This window comes from Rhinopithecus bieti, unplaced genomic scaffold, assembly GCF_001698545.2.
Source record: "Rhinopithecus bieti isolate Rb0 unplaced genomic scaffold, ASM169854v2 scaffold_44948, whole genome shotgun sequence".
NCBI lineage: Eukaryota > Metazoa > Chordata > Mammalia > Primates > Cercopithecidae > Rhinopithecus > Rhinopithecus bieti.
The window spans coordinates 1,210,899-1,229,718 of record NW_016818762.1 but is presented as its reverse complement, the minus strand read 5'-3'; the positions used below and the strand labels follow the sequence as shown (position 1 = coordinate 1,229,718).

General features: G+C 41.9%; 1 protein-coding gene across 4 annotated transcripts in view; it reads right to left on the bottom strand.

Annotated features, from left to right (window-relative positions):
- Window positions 1-13,782: 13,782 nt before the first annotated feature.
- The window catches only part of LOC108518795 (transmembrane and coiled-coil domain-containing protein 5B), a 17,776-nt gene continuing 12,738 nt past the window's right edge, over window positions 13,783-18,820 (bottom strand). For 3 of the 4 annotated variants that reach the window (XM_017857437.1, XM_017857435.1, XM_017857436.1), the window contains 3 exons: window positions 15,383-15,458; window positions 15,084-15,127; window positions 13,783-14,175 (listed from right to left, as the gene is read on the bottom strand). In XM_017857437.1, coding sequence (XP_017712926.1) covers window positions 13,977-14,175; window positions 15,084-15,127; window positions 15,383-15,458 — 319 coding nt within the window. In that variant the 3' untranslated portion in view covers window positions 13,783-13,976. The remainder of the gene's footprint in view (window positions 14,176-15,083; window positions 15,128-15,382; window positions 15,459-18,820) is intronic. The other variant, XM_017857438.1, reaches the window with a different exon arrangement.

The window sequence follows — 18,820 nt, the reverse complement described above, 5'->3', positions numbered from 1 at the left end:
AAAAAAAAAAAAAAAAAAAAGAAAAGAAAAAGAAAAAGAGAGAGAGAGAGGAAATTGAATCAGTAATAAAAAAAAATCTACCATTCAAAAGAAGAAAAAGCCCTGAACAGATGGATTCACAGCCAAATTCTATCAGACATAGAAAGAAAAGCTGGTACCAATTTACTGAAACTATTCCAAAAAATTAAGGAGGAGGGATTCCTCCCTAACTCATTCTATGAAAGTAGTATCATCCTGATCCCAAAACCTAGCAAAGACACGATGTAAAATGAAGCTACAGGCCGATACCCTTGATGAACATAGATGCAAAAATCCCCAAAATAATAACAGCAAACTGAATCTAGCAGCATATCAACAAGTTAATATACCATAATCAAGCAGACTTTATTGCTGATACACAAATCTGGTTCAACATATACAAATCAGTAAATGTGATTCATCACATTACAGAGTTAAGACAAAAATCATATGATCATCTCAATAGATATGGAAAAATATTTTGATAAAACTCAACTTCCCTTCATGATAAAAACCCTCAAGATACTAAGTATTGAAAGAACATACCTCAAAATAATAAGAGCCATCTTTGACAAACTCACAATCAACAAAAATGAACAGTGGAGAAAGAACACTTCATTCAATAAATAGTGCTGGGAACACTGACTAGCCATATGCAGAAGAATAAAACTGGACCCCTACCTATATGGTGAGCATATAAAAAAATGAACTCAAATTGATTAAAGACTTAAATGCAAGACCTCAAACTATAAAAATCCTAGAAGAAATCTGAAAAAACTCTTCTGGACATTGGCCTAGGCAAATAATTTATGACTAAGACCTCAAAGGCAAATGCAACAAAAACAATAAATGGTCATATGGGATTTAGTTACGATAAAGAGCTTCTGCACAGCAAGATAAACTATCAACAGAGTAAACAGAAAACCTACAGAATGGGAGAAAATATTTGCAAACTATGCATCTGACAAAAGATCCAGAATCTATAAGAAACTTAAATCAACAAGCAAAAACCAACCCCATTATAAAGTGGGTAAAAGACATGAACAGATACTTCTCGAAAAGTGTCCAACAAACATATGAAAAAATGTTCAACATCACTAATCATCAGAGAAATACAAAATAAAACCACAATGAGATATCATCTCACACCAGAGTGACTATTATTGAAAAGTCAAAAAACTAACAGATGTTGGTGAGAATGCAGAGAAAAGAGAACACTTGTACACTGTTGGTGGGCATGTAAATTAGTTCAACCCCCATGGAAAACAGTGTGGAGCTTTCTCAAAGAACTAAAAATAGAACTACCATTTGACCCAGTAATCCCACTACTGGGTATCTTCCCAAAAGAAAATAAATCATTTTATCAAAAAGACACCTGCATGCATATGTTTATCACGGCACTATTCACAATAGCAAAGTCATGGAATCAACCTAAGTGTCCATCAATGGTGGATTGGATAAAGAAAATTTGGTATATATATATATATATATATATATATATGCCATAAAATACTATGCAGCCATTAAAAAGAATGAATTCTGGCCTGGGCACAGTGGCTCAGCCTGTAATCTCAACACTCTGGGAGGCTGAGGTGGGCAGATCACCTGAGGTCAGGAGTTTGAGACCAGCCTGGCCAACATGGCAAAACCCCGTCTCTACTAAAAATACAAAAACTTAGCCAGGCAAGGTGATCAGCACCTGTAATCCCAGCTACTTGGGAGGGTGAGGCAGGAGAATCACTTGAACCTGGTAGGTGGAGGTTACAGTGAGCTGAGATCTTGCCACTGCATTTCAGCCTGGGCGACAGAGCAAGACTCCGTCTCAAAAGAAAAAAAAAAAAAAAGAACGAATTCTGGCTAAGCATGGTGGCTCATGCCTATAATCCAAGCACTTTGGGAGGTCAAATCGGGAGAACTGCTTGAGCCTAGAAGTTCAAGACCAGTCTGGGTAACATGGTGAGACTTCGGCTCTATTATAAAAAAAACAAAAACCAAGGCATTCATCTGTAGTCTCAGGTACTTGGGAAGCTGAGGTGGGAGGATCACTTGAGCCCGGGAGTTGGAGATTGCAGTGAACTATGATGGTACCACGGCACTCCAGCACGGGCAACAGAGGGATACCCTGTCTCAAGGGGGAAAAAAAAGGAATGAATTCATGTTCTTTGCAGCAACATGGATGTAGCTGCATCCATGAAGGCCACTATCCTAAGTGAAATGACATAGAAACAGAAAATCAAATGCCACATGTTCTCATTTATAAGTGGGAGCTAAACAATGGGTACACATGGACATAAAGATGAAAACAATAGATGCTGGAGACTCCAAAAGGAGTGAGGGAGCAAGCAGGGCGATAGCTAAAAAAACTACCTATTGTGTACTATATTCAGTATTTGGATGATGGTTTCAACAGAAGCCTATACCCCACCATTATGCAATATTCCCATGAAACATACCTTGACAGGTACCCTGTGAACCTATAATAAAAACAATTTTTTAAATACTTTTTTTTATTTTTTTGGGGGGGGGGGTTTGAGGCAGAGTGTCACTCTGTCACACAGGCTGGAGCACAGTGGAGCAATCTTGAATCACTGCAGACTCTGTCTCCCGGGTTCAAATGATTCTCCTGTCTTAGCCTCCTCAGTAGCTGGGATTACAGGCATGAGCCACCACACCCAAATAATGTTTGTATTTTTAGTAGAGACAGGGTTTCGCCATGTTGGCCGGGCTGGTCTCAAACTTCTGACCTCACGTGATCTGCCCACCTTGGCCTCCCAAAGTGCTGGGATTACAGGCATGAGCCACTGCACCTGGCTGAAAGAGTTTGATATTTGGTTTTCTTACCATGCAAGGTAAGTCATCACGTGGAAAATTGGATTTCATTTATTTTATAATTTTTGAATGAGAAAAGGCATGTGTTATATTTGTTGATGACATATCATAGTTTAATTAGCAGTCATTTTTCTTAGTGGCACATATAATGGTGCATTTTATACTTAGTGGTATTTTAGCTTCTAGAAACACAATCTTTTTTTTTTTTTTTGAGACAGAGTCTCGCTCTGTTGCCCAGGTTGTAATGCAGTGGCGTGATCTCAGCTCACTGTAACCTCCGCCTCCCAGGTTCAAGTGATTCTCCTGCCTCAGCCTCCTGAGTAGCTGGGACTACAGGCACACACCACCATGCCCGGCTAAGTTTTGTATTTTTTGGTAGAGACAGGGGTCTCACCATATTGGCCAGGCTGGTCTCAAACTCCTGACCTCAAGTGATCCACCCGCCCCAGCCTCCCAAAGTGCTGGGATTACAGGTGTGAGCCATCACGCCCAGCGAGGAAAAACAATTCTTAACTCTAAGTCTCTGGCTCTTCCTCCATGAAATGAAGGTAATGAAGGGACCTCGGGAATAGGGTCATCACAAAGATTAAGTAAGATAATGTGTGTAAGATATTTAGCAGCTTCTCAAGGCTGTCTGCCTTTCTTGGTCCATGGCCAAGAGGCTGGCTTCTATCTTCAAAGCCAGTCCTTGTATCACTCAAATCTCTGCTCCTATTGTCATACCTTCTTAAACTCTGATTCTCCTTTCCCCTTTATGATTACACCGTGCCCACCTGGAAAATTCAAGGGAATCTCACCATCTCAAAATCATTAATCACCTCTGCAGAGACCCACATGAGTGAACATAGTCACGGGTTCTGGAGCCTACGTTGTCACATTTGCCATGGACTGAATGTGTTCCCTCTAAAATTCCTATGAGACTCTAATCTCAGTGAGATAGTATTTGTGGGTGGGACCTTGAGGAGGTAATTAGTTCATGAAGGCAGAGCCCTTGAGGATTAGTGCCCTTATAAGAAAAGGCCAGAGAGCCAGCCAGCTCTTTCTTCTGTGTGAGGATACAAGTTAGCAGCCTGCAACCCAGAAGAGGACTCTCACCTTAACTCAACCCTGCTGGCACCCTGATCTTGTATTTCCAATCTCCAGAACTGTGAGAAATAGATGTTTGATAGTTTATGATATTTTGTTATGGCTGCCTGGGCTGACAACATCTTTGTGGGGGGTGGGGGGGCGTTATTCAGCCTACCATGTCTGGAAAGGGGCAATTTGTTGCTTTACCCTGATTTCTATATTCTCTCCATGTAGTGGGAAGAACCCAATATGTTAAAGAGACTGTTCTAATCAATGTAAGGTAGGTAGGAGCAAATACAGACCCAGTTGGAATTCAAGGCTGAAGATACCAAAGCAGCTACAAATATGAAGAAATAATCAGGAAGTGTAGATTCATATTAAGGTTCACTTTTTCTTCCTACATAGAAGGAATTTTCCCAGTTTGGAAATAACTCTCCCCGCTTCTCTGTTGTCTTTATATAAGGAGTCTGGAGGTTACCAAAAGTGCTTTCAGAGCAGTGGTTTGCAGCCTTGGCTGTATTATTGGAATTAAGGCAGGAGAATAGGGAATTAGGGTAACCAAAAGTTAAGGCATAAGCCAAAGAACAGCAGGTGCAGGCAGTTCTAGCCAAGATTGGGCAGCATACAGGCCACATCCTCCTTCCTGTGATAATAAGACAGAAGTTTCCACTTCAGACTCTGATTGGCCGCAGGCCAATCTCTCATAGACTGCAACCAGTTGGAGGCCTCTGAAGGGCAGCTAGGGGTGTTGCCAAGTTGTTTTGGCTTTATAAATACCTTGGGGAGCATTGCAATAGGCAGGCTCTTGAGCCACTTGCTCCAGCCTGCTCACACTCTGTGAATTGTACTTTTGCATCTTCAATGAATTTGTGTCTTTATTACTCCATTCTTTTGGTTTGTCTTTCATTACTTCTTTCGTTGCTTCGTTTGTGCGTTTTGTTCAATTCTTTGTTCAATATGCCAAGAACCTGGATAACTCACAGTCAAGACGTTCTATCCAGTAATGGAATTACCTGGAGGAGCTTTTCAAAGATACCAATACCCCTAAATAAAATCAAGGTATCTGGAGTTGGAGCCCAGGCATCAATATTTTAAACTGTCCCCGGGTGATTCTGATGTGTTACTAGGGTTGAGAATCGCTATAAAGGAAGTAACAGGATTCCTCTTCCGGAGCCCACAAAATGTTATCTCTCTCTCTCTCTCTCTCTAGCAAATACTTCGCTTTGGTCTAAGTATTTCTGGGAATCAATGGTTTTGAAGGTTTTAACATTTAGAAGGTTTACGCTTGGGGAGCCCTCAGGACTGTCTCATACTTTCTCTTCTCCCCCAGTCATGTCAATACCTAATCCATTGGAGACCAAAGTTTATTGATTATATTTTAAACTCTTTCTTGCATACCAGATATAAGTGGATAATAAATAAAGTTTCTTGAACAACTAGTAATCAAGTAAGCTGCTGTAAGATTTTCTCTGCTGGGATAATGAACTCCAAATAGCCAAGGATCAATTTACCTCTAGCCTCTCCCTCAGGCAGTTAAGATATTTAAAGCCTGAGGGTACCTCCTCCATCTCGGTGAGTTGAAATCATATCTCTTGGTCAATGCCTGTATCAAATGACACCTCTCCCATTAGCTCCTTTTTGTTCTAGATGTCATCTTTTCCTTTGAGCCTTTTTGTATTCTCTTGATGACACTTTCCTCATGCTTCTTTGCATTAGTTAGTACTTTCCTTTTTCCTTGCGAATAGAATATAAACTCTTTTGAAGTAGGATTATAGAATAAAATACACAATCTTCTCATGCCTATTTTTCCTAGCACAGTAATGGAGGTGAAGGAACATAAACATTTCTAATTGATATTTTCTCTTGTGAGATTGATCACTGGTGATCTTCCCGGTAGAATAAAACCTTGGAAAGAAGATGTGTTTTCCATTACATGAGAAGTCACTGGAATACTGTGTTTCAGGCCCATTGTTGACTTATCAATTTTCTAGATTGGAAATACTCAGACCATGCCTGGAGAGACAGGTGAATCTTTCAGCAACCAATCTTAGATTTATCTCTTATTTCCAGACTACAGTACTGACTGTGGACTGTGTAGGTTTTAAACTGTCATGGGCTTTTGTTTAAAGTTGACTGTAAATGTAGTTCCAGGTTTAGCTGACCTGGAAGGTAGGAAATCTACCACTTATATTTTCAGCAGAGAAATTCTAGCAAAGGCAAGGATTCATGTCCAGGAAATCTATTCCCTTGCCCATCAGACTCTCTTAGACTTTCCCCATCCTCCACGCTGCCCTAGCCCTCACCCTCGCCCTATCTTTCCACCCCAAACCATAATTCTAAGAACTGCTGAAAGCCACTGCTATAGCTCTCTCCACTCTTCTGTGACTTTACTCAGTGGGGCTGAGAAATTCAGGATCTGAAAATCCTCAGTTAGAGTCAGACTTCACCAATCTACTGAAAAACCCCCCAAAAGAAAAATAAATCTCAACCTCCAAGCAGGGGATCAGCCTCTTTACACTACTGGAAAGTCATCCCTCTGGTGGCTAAGGGTAGATGACCCCATGCTGGGACAGATTTGTCAGCTGAGAGCCATGGGATAGCAGCCTGGAAAGGAAGGCTTTTACAACCCGAGAAAATGGAGCAGGACCTGCCCGTTCATGGGCCCTGCCACAGAGCTGGCAGCTCTTGAGTTTGGAGACCACAGACCCTTCAGGATTCAAACTCGCTGAACCCCAAGGGGGGGTATCTTCCTCTGTTTGGCCTGCTATATAACAAAGTACCATAGACTGGGCAGCTTATAAACAACAGAAATTAATTTCTCATAGTTCTAGAGGTTGGAAAGTCCAAGATCAAGGTACCAGAAGATGTGGTGTCTGATTTGCCCACTTTCTGGTTCATGGATGGCCATCTTCTTGCTTTGTACTCACACGGCAGAAGGAGCAAGGGAGCTCCCTGAGGTCCCTTTTGTAAGGGCACTCATCCTTCTGCCCCCATGACCCAATTACCTCCCAAAGGCCCCCCCTCCAGATACCGTCACATTGGGCATTTTAATCTCAGTATATGAATTTTGGGGAGACACAAACATTCAGTGTATTCAGGGGGCAACTGTTGCTCTTTTAAGCTGACACCTACACACAAAGGGTGATGACCTTAGTGTAAAGACAAGGATTTCAAACGAGCTGATGAAAACCTAACCAGTAAATATGTATGTTGTGTGGGATAAAGATCAAGTGTGAACATTTCAAACAGGCCTTACAAGAGAGCAACCTGCAGGGAAGAATGTCACCCCTGGAGTGGGTTGGGATTACCCAAGTCCAGTTATTTTATACTAGAAACTATTGCATGAGAAGGACATGGTTATGTGTAAGAAATAAAGCTTGCCATGCCTCCCCCGACAGCCAACTCAGACAAGGCTGTTCTTGGTGGAGTCATCTTTCGAAGGATTACTCTAGCTTCCTGGTTAGCCCTGGATTCAGTGCCCTCACCCTTCGTCAGTTGACAGCTGGGCGCAGTGGCTCACGCCTGTAATCCCAGCACTTTTGGAGGCTGAGGCGGGCAGATCACTTGAGGTGAGGAGTTAAGAGACCACCCTGGCCAACATGGTGAAATCCCGTCTCCACTAAAAAAAAAAAAAAATTAGCTGTGGTGGTGGCTCATGCATGTAATCCCACATTCTAAGGAGGCTGAGGCGGGAGAATTGTTTGAACCCAGAAGGCGGAGGTTGTAGTGAGCCGAGATTGCATCACTGCTCTCCAGCATAGGTGACAGAGTAAGACTCTGTCTCCAAAAAATAAAAAAGACAATGGCCTAATAATTCCTTTAAGTCCCCCCCATCCCCTATGGAACCCAGTCCTTCCATTTTTTTTTTTACTCATTCTAAGGTATAAATGGCCTGTGATGCTTTAATAAAGCATTTATCCAAAGCATTTAAAAATCTTTAATGGGAATTATTAAACTAGAGGAGTAATTGGGCTCCAAAGTAAAATTTAAGACAACGAATAGAATGATTTTGGGCCCCTATACTATCTTTGAACAAATAACAGAGGAGAGAGGAAAACAGGTGATGGAAAAGAGCTGACGACACGTACTGATTTAATGGTTCTGAGTGGTGGGCTAATACTGCTGACTTCAAAGCTCTTTATTACACCTGAATACGAAAGCAAATGTTCTAGGGGAGGCCGGAGATGGCCCGTGAGTCCTGTCTCTGCTGCTTACCAGATGGATAATCTTAGGCAACTCTCCAAACTGTGAAACGGAGATGATATGACCTCTCTAACACAATGTCTGCAATACAGTAGATGATCAAGAAACGTGGGCGTCAATAGTTCTGAGCCCCTACTAAGTCAGCATTTATATCTCAGAGAAGCTTCCGAGTTACCTCTAACCTTGATATTGAGGGCTGGGATCTGCCACAAAATGGAGAGGTTTTGAGGGCGTGATTCATTGCTCATTCTTAAACTGCTCTTTCCCCCCATCCCCCCACTTCACTGCATTCATGCATTGCAGTGTCTGGTACATAGTAGAAACTCAGTAAATATTTACTGAACTAAGCCTTTATGTGGAAGGTCTTAACTCATTATTTATTTATTTTTTTGAGATGGAGTCTCGTTCTGCTGCCCAGGCTGGAGTGCAGTGGCATGATTGATCTCAGCTCACTACAACCTCTGCCTCCTGGTTCGAGCGATTCTCCTGCCTCAGCCTCCCAAGTAGTTGAGATTACAGGCATGCGCCACCACCCTGCCTAATTTTTGTACTTTTAGTAGAGACAGGGTTTCATCACGTTGGCCAGGCTGGTCTTGAACTCCTGGCCTCAAGTGATCCACCTGCCTTGGCCTCCCAAAGTGCTGGGATTACAGGCGTGAGCCACCACGCATGGCCTTAACTCATTCTTAAGAAACACTACTGCTGAGACTCTTGACAAGAAAAAGTGGAATAAACACTTCCAGGCTTACAGAGGAACCCTCTGGGAAAGAAGCTAAGATTGCTGGGAAGGCTGAAACCTGGAGGATTTAGAGAACGTTAGGAAGAGGTTGGTTCTTACCCAAGGACCTGAATGAACTAGTTCATAGAATCAAATAACGTCAGCATGAATGATTTTAGAAATCACCTGGAAGTCAACCCCAGGCCCAGAGAGCGTATATGGCTTGTATAAAATCAAATAAATAACAAACTAGGGTCTAAGTCTTGACTCCTGTTCAGTGATTTTTTTCTAGACAACACTGGAACTTGCCAAGAGATATTGAGTGGAATTGTTTTAACAGGTACTTTGGAATAAGCAGAAGTGAAAGGGATAGGCCAATTCCTAGGGCAAAGGCTATAATGTTGATAGATATGAGTCCTATTTCACATCAGCCTTCTCTATTAAGGAAATTGATCTGCAGCATGATAAAAAGGATAGTCCAAAACAGTTAATGGGTAATTACATTTTAAGATAGGTAACAAGATAGAGAAGCCTAATTCATTTGATTGATTTCGAGCCCTCACACCCAAAGAAATTCCACTTCAGAATACTGAAAGAATTGCCCTGTTGTAACACTCTCGCTGGGGGAGAGTACTGTATTATTAACTACTTTAACTAGCTGCCTGAGGTCAACAATTAGTACAAGGCCAAAAGAGATCTCACAGCCCAGCCTCTCTGCATCCAGACTTGAGCATTTTCCACTCTACCAGGTGTCACCACTGGTCACTAAGTGAGCTGATGAATCCCTTCATAGAATCTGGGTTTTGAAACATTGCAACAAAATAAAATGAAGCACCCAAACCAACAAAATGAAATTTAACAGAGCAAGTGGAAAGTGCTGCGTGTAGCCTAGTTTTAAAAATCTTTACAAATACAAAACAGAGATGTAGAGTAAGAAGAATTCATGTTGAAAAGAGTTAGGAATCTTGGTGGACTCCAAGCTCATATCTTTGCGTGAAACAGCTGCGAAAATGGCTAGCAAAATCTTAGAAGGCATTAATAAAGGCGTAACGTTTAGAATAAAAGGAGAATAGGCCTACCATACTTCGCCAGGCAGACTTCATCTACACTACTGTACTGTATTCCATTTAGCTCTGTAGGGTTCCAGGGAAGGATAAATAAGATAACACAGGCTCTAAAAGTTATGCCATGTGAGCTGAAAGGACTTGGGAATGTTCATTTTGGAGAACAGAAGGCTGTTCAATTTTAGTGTCTAAAATATGAAGGAGGCAGTCATTTTTCTGTATCGCTTTATAAAATAGAACTAAGATTAATTAGTAGATAAAAGCAAAGGAAAAGAAAACTTGTGTTGGTTGAATACCACTACATGCTGCTTGTGCTAGGTGCTTTACATTATTTTATTAAAACCTTTCGGAAACAGATGGATATTTTGGGAGTGGTGAGCTCCCTGTGACTGGAAATCAGAGCCCCAGCTCAGCACTACTCATTTAAAGCAGTGGCAGCCAGGCGTGGTGGCTCATGACTGTAATCCCAGTAGTTTGGGAGGCTGAGGTGGGAGGATCATTTAAGGCCAGGAGTTCAAGACCAGCCTGGGCAGCAGGGAGACCCCCGTCTTTACACAAAATAGAAAAAAATTAGCTGGGCATGTGGCGCGTACCTGTGGTCCCAGCTACTCGGGAGGCTGAGGCAAGAGAATCGTTTGAACCTGGCGGGGTGGGGGTTGCAATGAGCTCAGATCACGCCACTGCATTCCAGCCTGGGCAACAGAGTGAGATTCCATCTCAAAAATGAAATGAAATAAAATAAAATAGAGATGGGGTCCCATTATGTTGCCCAGGCTGGTCTCAAACTCCTGAGCTTAAGAGATCCTCCCTGCTTAGGAGGCTGAGGTGGGAGCATTGCTTGGGCCTGGGAGGTTGTGGAAGCAGTGAGCTGTGGTCACATCACTACACTTCAACCTGGGTGACAGAAAAAGGCTTTCTCTCTCTCTATATATATATATATATTCTCTCTCTCTCTATATATAAAATATATAGTATATTATATGTAAGTATAGTGTATATATAGTATATAGTATATACTATACATATCTATAATATATATCTAATATATATTAGATATATAGATCTATCTATATATATTGTTTTCTAAAGCAGCAGCCATCCCTCTTCTGCCTCCAAGATTTAAGAATGCCATTCAGGCCTTTCTGAAGCCAGCATCCTATTGGAGGCAGGCTCTCTGCGGGCAGCAAGGGTTACTGTGTGTCAACAACGTGCATTTCTAATAGTTTCAAGGTTTCAAATCCCCACTGGATGGCTGACTGCAAGTGAGGGGCTACCTAGTCCATACTGGCCCAAGCTGCTGCTTTCTAGCCAGCCTTGAATGTTGGGATAGGCTCATGTTTGTCTAGGGTTGTGCAGGGAGGGCTAGGTGGTAGAGAGCCCGAGTGTTCTACGAGTTGATGAGGAATTGTGTGACAGGATGGGAATGGGATACTTCTCTTGGCCAGCCACAGCCATTCTTCTCACATCCACCCGTAGTCTTAGAGTCACCCAAGCGCTGAAGCCCTTCGGCCTAGGACATGTTCTGGCCAGTGAACAATGTATCAGCCAGGGTCCTGTCCTAGCAGAACCAGAATTCAACTTGAAGGATTCCAATGAAGAGACTTTAATGAAGGGACCGTTACAGAAGTGTGAGCAGGGAATCTGCAAAGGAACCTCAGCATCACGGGCACCCTCCAACCTCAAGACCATGTCTTTGCTGTCTCTTTATCTACCACTGGCTGAATCCTTCGTCTCACTCTGGTCTTTGTTATGATGCCACTCTCTCAAAGAACACTGTGACTGCTCCTCCTCAGCACTCCCTCCTCCCCACTGAACTTTGTTACATCACTTAACATCAACCAATATTTGCATATTTATTTGTGTGTTTATTGTCTGCCTCTATCCACTAGAATGTGAGCAGAGATTTTTGTTGTGTTCATTGCTATATCCCAGCACTTAGAACATTGCCCAGCCCAAGGAAGATGCTCAGTAAGTATTCACTGAATGAATGAATTAATAGATGAATGAAGACTAATTGGACTTATTAGAACACATAGAGAAAATGATCCAATGGTGACATCTGATCCCTCTTTCTTACTTCAATTTGTGAATCACTCCTTTAGGTGAAGCCACTTGAAATGCAAAAGGCTTTCATTTGGCCACAAGAGGGTGATATTGGCCAGTTTTTCATTTTATAGACACCTTGTTCTGAGACCATTCACTCTCTTCTTCCCCAGACCTCAGAAAGAAAACCCCAGACAGGGCCGTGTCTACAGCCAAAGTAAACATACAGTGTTTTCTTCTGCCCAGACGCTTCCAAGTGAAATTCAATTAAAACCTACATCAATAAAGGTTTCTAAAGGAGAGAAGGTCACTAGAAAGTAAGAGTGTAGGGAATGTGTAGGCAGAATAAACAGGCAAAGAAAGGCATCTCCACCACTTTGGTAACCATGGAGATGCCACCAGCAGGCCAGATGACCTCATGTTTTGTGCCACATTCTTCTACTTCCCTTCCCTCTGCACCATCCAGGCTCCGTTTGGCTGTCCCTGCAAAAGTGTGAACTTTCACAATACAGGGTCTAGGCTCCTGGTTCCAATTGTGACCCCCCAAGTGTTCAGGGAAAGAAATACAGTTTACTCAAGGAATCAGTCCCTCTTTTACTAAGTCCTACTTTGTGAAGATACGTGTTAAGGGAACATGTGGGAGGATACAGAAATAAAGGGGCCACCAGCCCCGAGGTCAAGGCACACAATGATGACACTATGAGGCAGAAGTGGACAGGGCAGTATGGGATGCCCAGAGAAGGTGTCAGGAGCATCTGGAAGGCAAGAGAGGCTGTCTTTGGTGAGAAGGGGTCAGAGGCAGCTGTATGGGAGTGAGGACATTTGAACTGGGTTTGAAGGATAGGTAGGTACAAATTTGTGTTTGGCTGTATCTCAAGCACTTTCTGGTTTTATACACTGCTTTTAATTGCACTTGAATTTTAGGATAATTTTCTTCTCATTTATGAATGAGTAACCACCTGTTTAAATGAAATAGGTCAGTTTTTTCCCCCACATCTTAATCTTATAAGATATAGCATAATATAAAATAAAATAAGCTTGTAGGGGAGATAATGTGTTGTTAAAACAGGAGAAGGAGAAATCTTTGTATCCACCCCAGTGGTTCCTAAATTGAGCGCCCTTATGTACATCCCAAAGAGACTGGAGAATCTAACAAATGAACACATTATTATTATTATTATTATTATTATTATTGAGACATCTCACTCTTGTTGCCCAGGCTGGAGTGCAGTGGCGCGATCTCGGCTCACTGCAACCTCCGCCTCCCCATTTCAAACAATTTTCCCGCCTCAGCCTCCCGAGTAGCTGGGATTACAGGCATGCACCACCACGCCCGGGTAAGTATATGATTGTTTAAGTTTTTAAAAATATGGAGCAGAGAATGGAAGTCCTGAGGGGAGTTTTTATTATCTCGCCTTAAGTGCAGCTTTTCTTTTTTTTTTTTTTTTTTTTTTTTGAGACGGAGTCTCACTCTGTCGCCCAGGCTGGAGTGCAGTGGCCGGATCTCAGCTCACTGCAAACTCCGCCTTCCAGGTTCACGCCATTCTCCTGCCTCAGCCTCCCGAGTAGCTGGGACTACAGGCGCCCGCCACCTCGCCCAGCTAGTTTTTTTTTTGTATTTTTTAGTAGAGACGGGGTTTCACCGTGTTAGCCAGGATGGTCTCGAACTCCTGACCTCGTGATCCGCCCATCTCGGCCTCCCAAAGTGCTGGGATTACAGGCTTGAGCCACTGCGCCCGGCAAGTGCAGCTTTTCTCAACGGCCAAGGGTGGAATCTGCGAATACCTAGTGAGGGGTCCCGGGACTCACAGACTAAATTCACAGACCAACACTGTGGACTCTCCTCAAACATATTTATTTGAAAGGGAGACATTCCAGAGGGAAAGCAGGGAAAGAACAAAATGAAAAACTCAGATGTCACGTAGCAGCTCTGAGTCAAAGGCTTCCACATCCTTCCTGGCCATCCCCAACATGGGGCCACAGCCACGGCCCCTCCACTCAGGTGTGGGGTGATGCCCCCAGGTCACCCCAGACTAGTGTGGTAGTGCTTCTTCCACTGCTAGAGTGAGGAAGGGGCATAAGACCTTCCTCAGCCTCTCCAAGGTGCCCCTGCTCAGCACCAGGGGCAGGACATCCACGAAAAGATCTGGGTTTATGTACTGCAGGTGGAAAAACACATAAGCCAGCAACCTAATGAAGACTAGGGCCATGAAGGTGAGATACTGGAGATGCCTGCAAAGAGATGTTCATTATTTGCATGAGAAAAAAGACAGCCTGAGGTCAAGCAGTGAAAGGCAAACCTCACAGTCATAAATGGCTGGTGAATTGCTTTCTTCAGGCAAAGTTGATAAGGGAAAGTAGGGAATGGGGACACAGGGTAAGAGTAGGGAAGAGGCAAATGCAGAAAAAGAGTGATGTCACGGTTAGAAATTGAATACAACCCTCCTGACATTCAGTCCTGCAACAGCATAGTCCTCCTGATGTTTTCTATGTAGAAAAGTTAGAGGTACGAAAGAAGACTTTCCGGGTACTGTGTACGGGACAGGCCTTTCTAGGGTTGTCAGAAAATGTTTAGGACCATCACTTGTGAGCCTTGTGTCCAGTGGTTCTTTCCAGGTCCTCTATAATGGGCAGTTTTAGAATGTGAAATAAGATTTAGCCATCGGTGACATTAACATACAGGAAAAATGATGAGGATTAGCTTTTTTCTAAACAGGTGCTAAAGCACACCAATAAAAAGGGCTTTGTCTCTCTCTCTCTCTCTCTGTCTCTCTCTCTCTGTGTGTGTGTGTGTGTGTGTGTGTGTGTGTGTGTGTGTGTGTGTGTCAGGGCTTGAAAAATGGAAAGGGCTCTACCTAGGATCATAAGAATGAAAATTAAAAGTTAAATGCAACCTACATCTTTATCCCAAATTTCTCAGAAAGAGCCACACATTTCTCCAGCTATTTATAACTGTTGTTTAACTCTGGTGTTACAATTCTGCACTGAGAAAAGTAAGAATGGTTGGGAGAAATTTGGGGCTGCCTTGTGTATTCTGATCACTGGATGATGTGTTTATCCTTGTTCTTTTGGCCCTCATCAGGTAATGCACAGGGTGAAATGTGGCCTAGGCTAGGTAAAGGCAAGATTCTTCCACTTACTTGTACCAACAGATTCTCTCCTGTTTCTTAATGGTGGTCTTCTCCTGTGGGAAGCAATGAGAAATCACAGCTATGGCTTTTCATGTGTTCACAGGGAGGCAGAAGAGCAGAGACCCTGGAGTCAGGATGCCTGGGTTTGAATTCTGCCTCTGCCACCTCCTAGCTTCTGTGGTGTGGAGTAGGCACTAAACCTCATTATTTCCTAATTACAGGATTATTAAAAAGGAGGGAAAGAGAGGGAGAACCTAGCAGAGGGAGGGGATAGAGGCAAACCCAGGTTTGGAATAGGAAAAACTTGCCATGTTTCTTTGGGTAGTGTCCACCAAAATTGACCCAAGTTTCACTATTTGAGAGGAGTCATTCTGGGCTTTGGATCTGGGTAAGAGATCAGAGCCAATAATTAGGTAACGTAATCTGAGAGGCTGATGAAAGGTGCTTTCCTAAGTTATGTGACATCCTAGACTCTTGGTAACATTCACAATGCTCAACATTTAAAATCCATAATTGCTCAACTTATAAAGAGCCAGGAAGACGTGATTCATTCTTAAAAGAAAGACAATCAATGAAAACTAAGCTAGATAGAACCCTGACGTTGGATTCAGACTGCAGTTTGTGTCTTGGCAGCAGCTCAGTGTCAGGTCTGGTCTTATGTCCTGAGTTGGGCTGCTCACACATTGCCCTGAGCATGCATGGTTGGGAAGTCCAGTCAGAGATTCAGGTACAGTTCAGACACAGATTTAGGAATTCCCCATGTCTGACTCTCTACTTTTTCCCCAGTATCTTTGGCTGCCTCAAATTCTCTATTCCATATTTTGTTACTCCAAAGAGACTATAGGTTTTCTCTGCTGGTGCATCTGACACACCCAGTTTGGTCTTTCTTCAGGCTAGAAGCTATAGAAACGGGGAAATAATGCCCATGATTCTCTTTTTCCAAGTGCTGGATCCCTTCCAGAATCTGCTTGCTTTTATTCACTCGCCAATACCTTCTGTTCATTGTTTGTTCATTTGTTTTGCTGTCCTAAGTTTCGCTTTCTGCAATAGGATTGAGTCCATTAATGGAAATGCCTATAAATAACACCAGCAAATAATGCCTGCAAATGCTTGCAAATAATTCAATAAAGCAAGAAAAGAAATAAAAGTTAAAGACTGAAAAGGAAAAAATACAATTGTTATTATTTATAGTTGAGAAGCTAAAAGAAATTTTTAGAATAGGTGAATTTAGCAAGACTAATGATACAAGTTCAAAATATAGAAACCAATTGTATTTCTATGCACTAACAGTAATCAATTAAAAAATCAAGGCTGGGCATATTGGCTTACACCTGTAATCCTAGCAATTTGGGAGGCCAAGGCAGGAGGATCACTTAAGTCTAGGAGTTTGAGACCAGCCTGAGCAACATAGTGGTCAACAACCCTGTCTCTATTCTATTTAATTTTATTATTTTATTTATATTTTTTGAGATGGAGTCTCGCTCTGTCACCGAGGCTGGAGTGCAGTGGCGTAATCTTGGCTCACCGCAACCTCTGCCTCCTTGGTTCAAGCAATTCTCCTGCCTAAGCCTCCCAAGTAGCTAGGACTACAGGCATGCACCACCACACTTGGCTATTTTTTTTTTTTTTTGTATTTTTAGTAGAGACAGGGTTTCACCATGTTGGTCAGGCTGGTCTTGAACTCCTGACCTGCCTCAGCTTCCCAAAGACCTGGGATTACAGGCATGAGCCACCACCCCTGGCCACCGTCTCTATTTAAAAAAAAAAAAATTAATAAAAAAAGAAATTAAATTAACACAGCATTCACAGTAGCATTAAAAATATTAAATACCCAGGAATAAATCCAATGGAAAGTGTATAAGTACACCACACAGAAAACTATAAAACATTATTGTGAGAAATTAAAGATCTAAATAAATGGAGGGATAAAGATGTCATGGTGTGTGAAACTATTGTTTATTTTTATTGTTGTTTGTGGTCCAGGCTCTGGTGGTCCAGGCTAGAATACGGTGGTGCAATCATAGCTCACTTTTACCTCAAACTCCTGGACTCAAACAATCCTCCTGCCTCAGCCTCCTGAGTAGCTAGGACTATAGGCACACACAACCATGACCAGCTAATTTGTTTTATTTTTTTTAGAGATAGTGTCTTGCTATGTTGCCCAGGCTGGTCTCCATCTCCTGGCCTCAAGAGAACCTCCCTTCCTAGCCTCCCAAAACGCTGGCATTACAGGCACAAGCCACAGCACCTGGCCCTGGAAAACTATTGTTTAGATACTAATTATCCTCTCACTTTATCTATAGATTCCATGTAGCGCCAATCAACATCTCAGCAAGGTTTTTTGTTTTTGTTTTGGTAGAAGTTGAAAAACCAATTTTAAAATTTATATAGAAATTCAAGGGGCCAAGAAAGCCAAGATAATCATGCAGAATTTGGGCTACCATATCAATGCTAATTATAAAGCTACAGTAATTAGTGTAGTTTTGGCACAAGGATAGAAACAGTGACTAATTGTGCAGAATAAAGCATCCAGAAACACTCACACATATATGATCACCAGACATAAAATAAGACCCCACTGCAAATGCATAGTCTCTTCAATAAATGGTGCTGGACCAATTGGATATCCATATGGAAAAAAAACCCCACAAATTTTAATCTCTACCTCACACCACAGAAAAGAAAATAAATTCCAAAAGAACGTAAACCTGAGTAAAAGGTAAATGGTAAAAAAATTCTAGGGGAAACCATAGAGAGTAGTTTTATGACCTCAAAAAGGCAGAAAGCAAAAAGAATGGATTGACACATTTCACAGATTAGATTGTTCCCCAAATTAATAACTATTGTTTATCCAAAATGTCGTTAAGAAAGTAAAAAAGGAAAGCCACAGAATAGACTATAATACATACATTTGACAAAGGATCTTATGAAAAAAATAAGGAACTCCTACAAATCAATTAGAAAAAGACTAACAATCTCACAGACGTGGGCAAAAGACATATCACAAAGAGGACATTCAAATTTCCAAACTGTGTGAAAAGCTATAAAACATCATTATTAATCAGCAATAAAATGCACATAAAATATCATTATTGTTCAGTAATAAAATGTTTTTAAAATCAAAATTGTACATCACTACAGCCTCCTGCCAGACTAGCTAAAATCATAAAGGCTGTAAATACTGAGTGAAAGTAAGGATGAGGAATAACTAGAACTCTTGTACATTTTTTATGGGAGGGGATGTTGGTACAGGCACTTTGGAAAATTGTTCAGCTTATCTAGTAAACCAAAGATGTATATACCCTATGACCTAGAAATTCTATTCGTTGGTATATAACCCAAGAAAAATGAGAGGATACATCCATCAAAAGACATGCACAAGAATGCTTGCAGCAGCATTATTATAAATCTCCAAACTGGAAATAAGCAACATGTTCCTTAACAGTAGAATAGATAAATTGTGCCATATTTCTGTATGTTATATAGAATATAACAGCCATGAAAAAGAACAAATCATGCAACAATGTGAGTGAGTCTCAGTGAAAGCTAGACACAATCAAGAACATAATACATTTACACAAAGTTCAAGAATCCTTTGAAAAGAAAGAGATAGGCATCTTTGGCAAGATGGCCGAATAGGAACAGCTCCAGTCTCCAACTCCCAGTGTGAGAAACACAGAAGACCAGTGATTTCTGCATGTGCAACTGAGGTAATGGGGACATCTCACTAGGGAGTGCCGGACAAT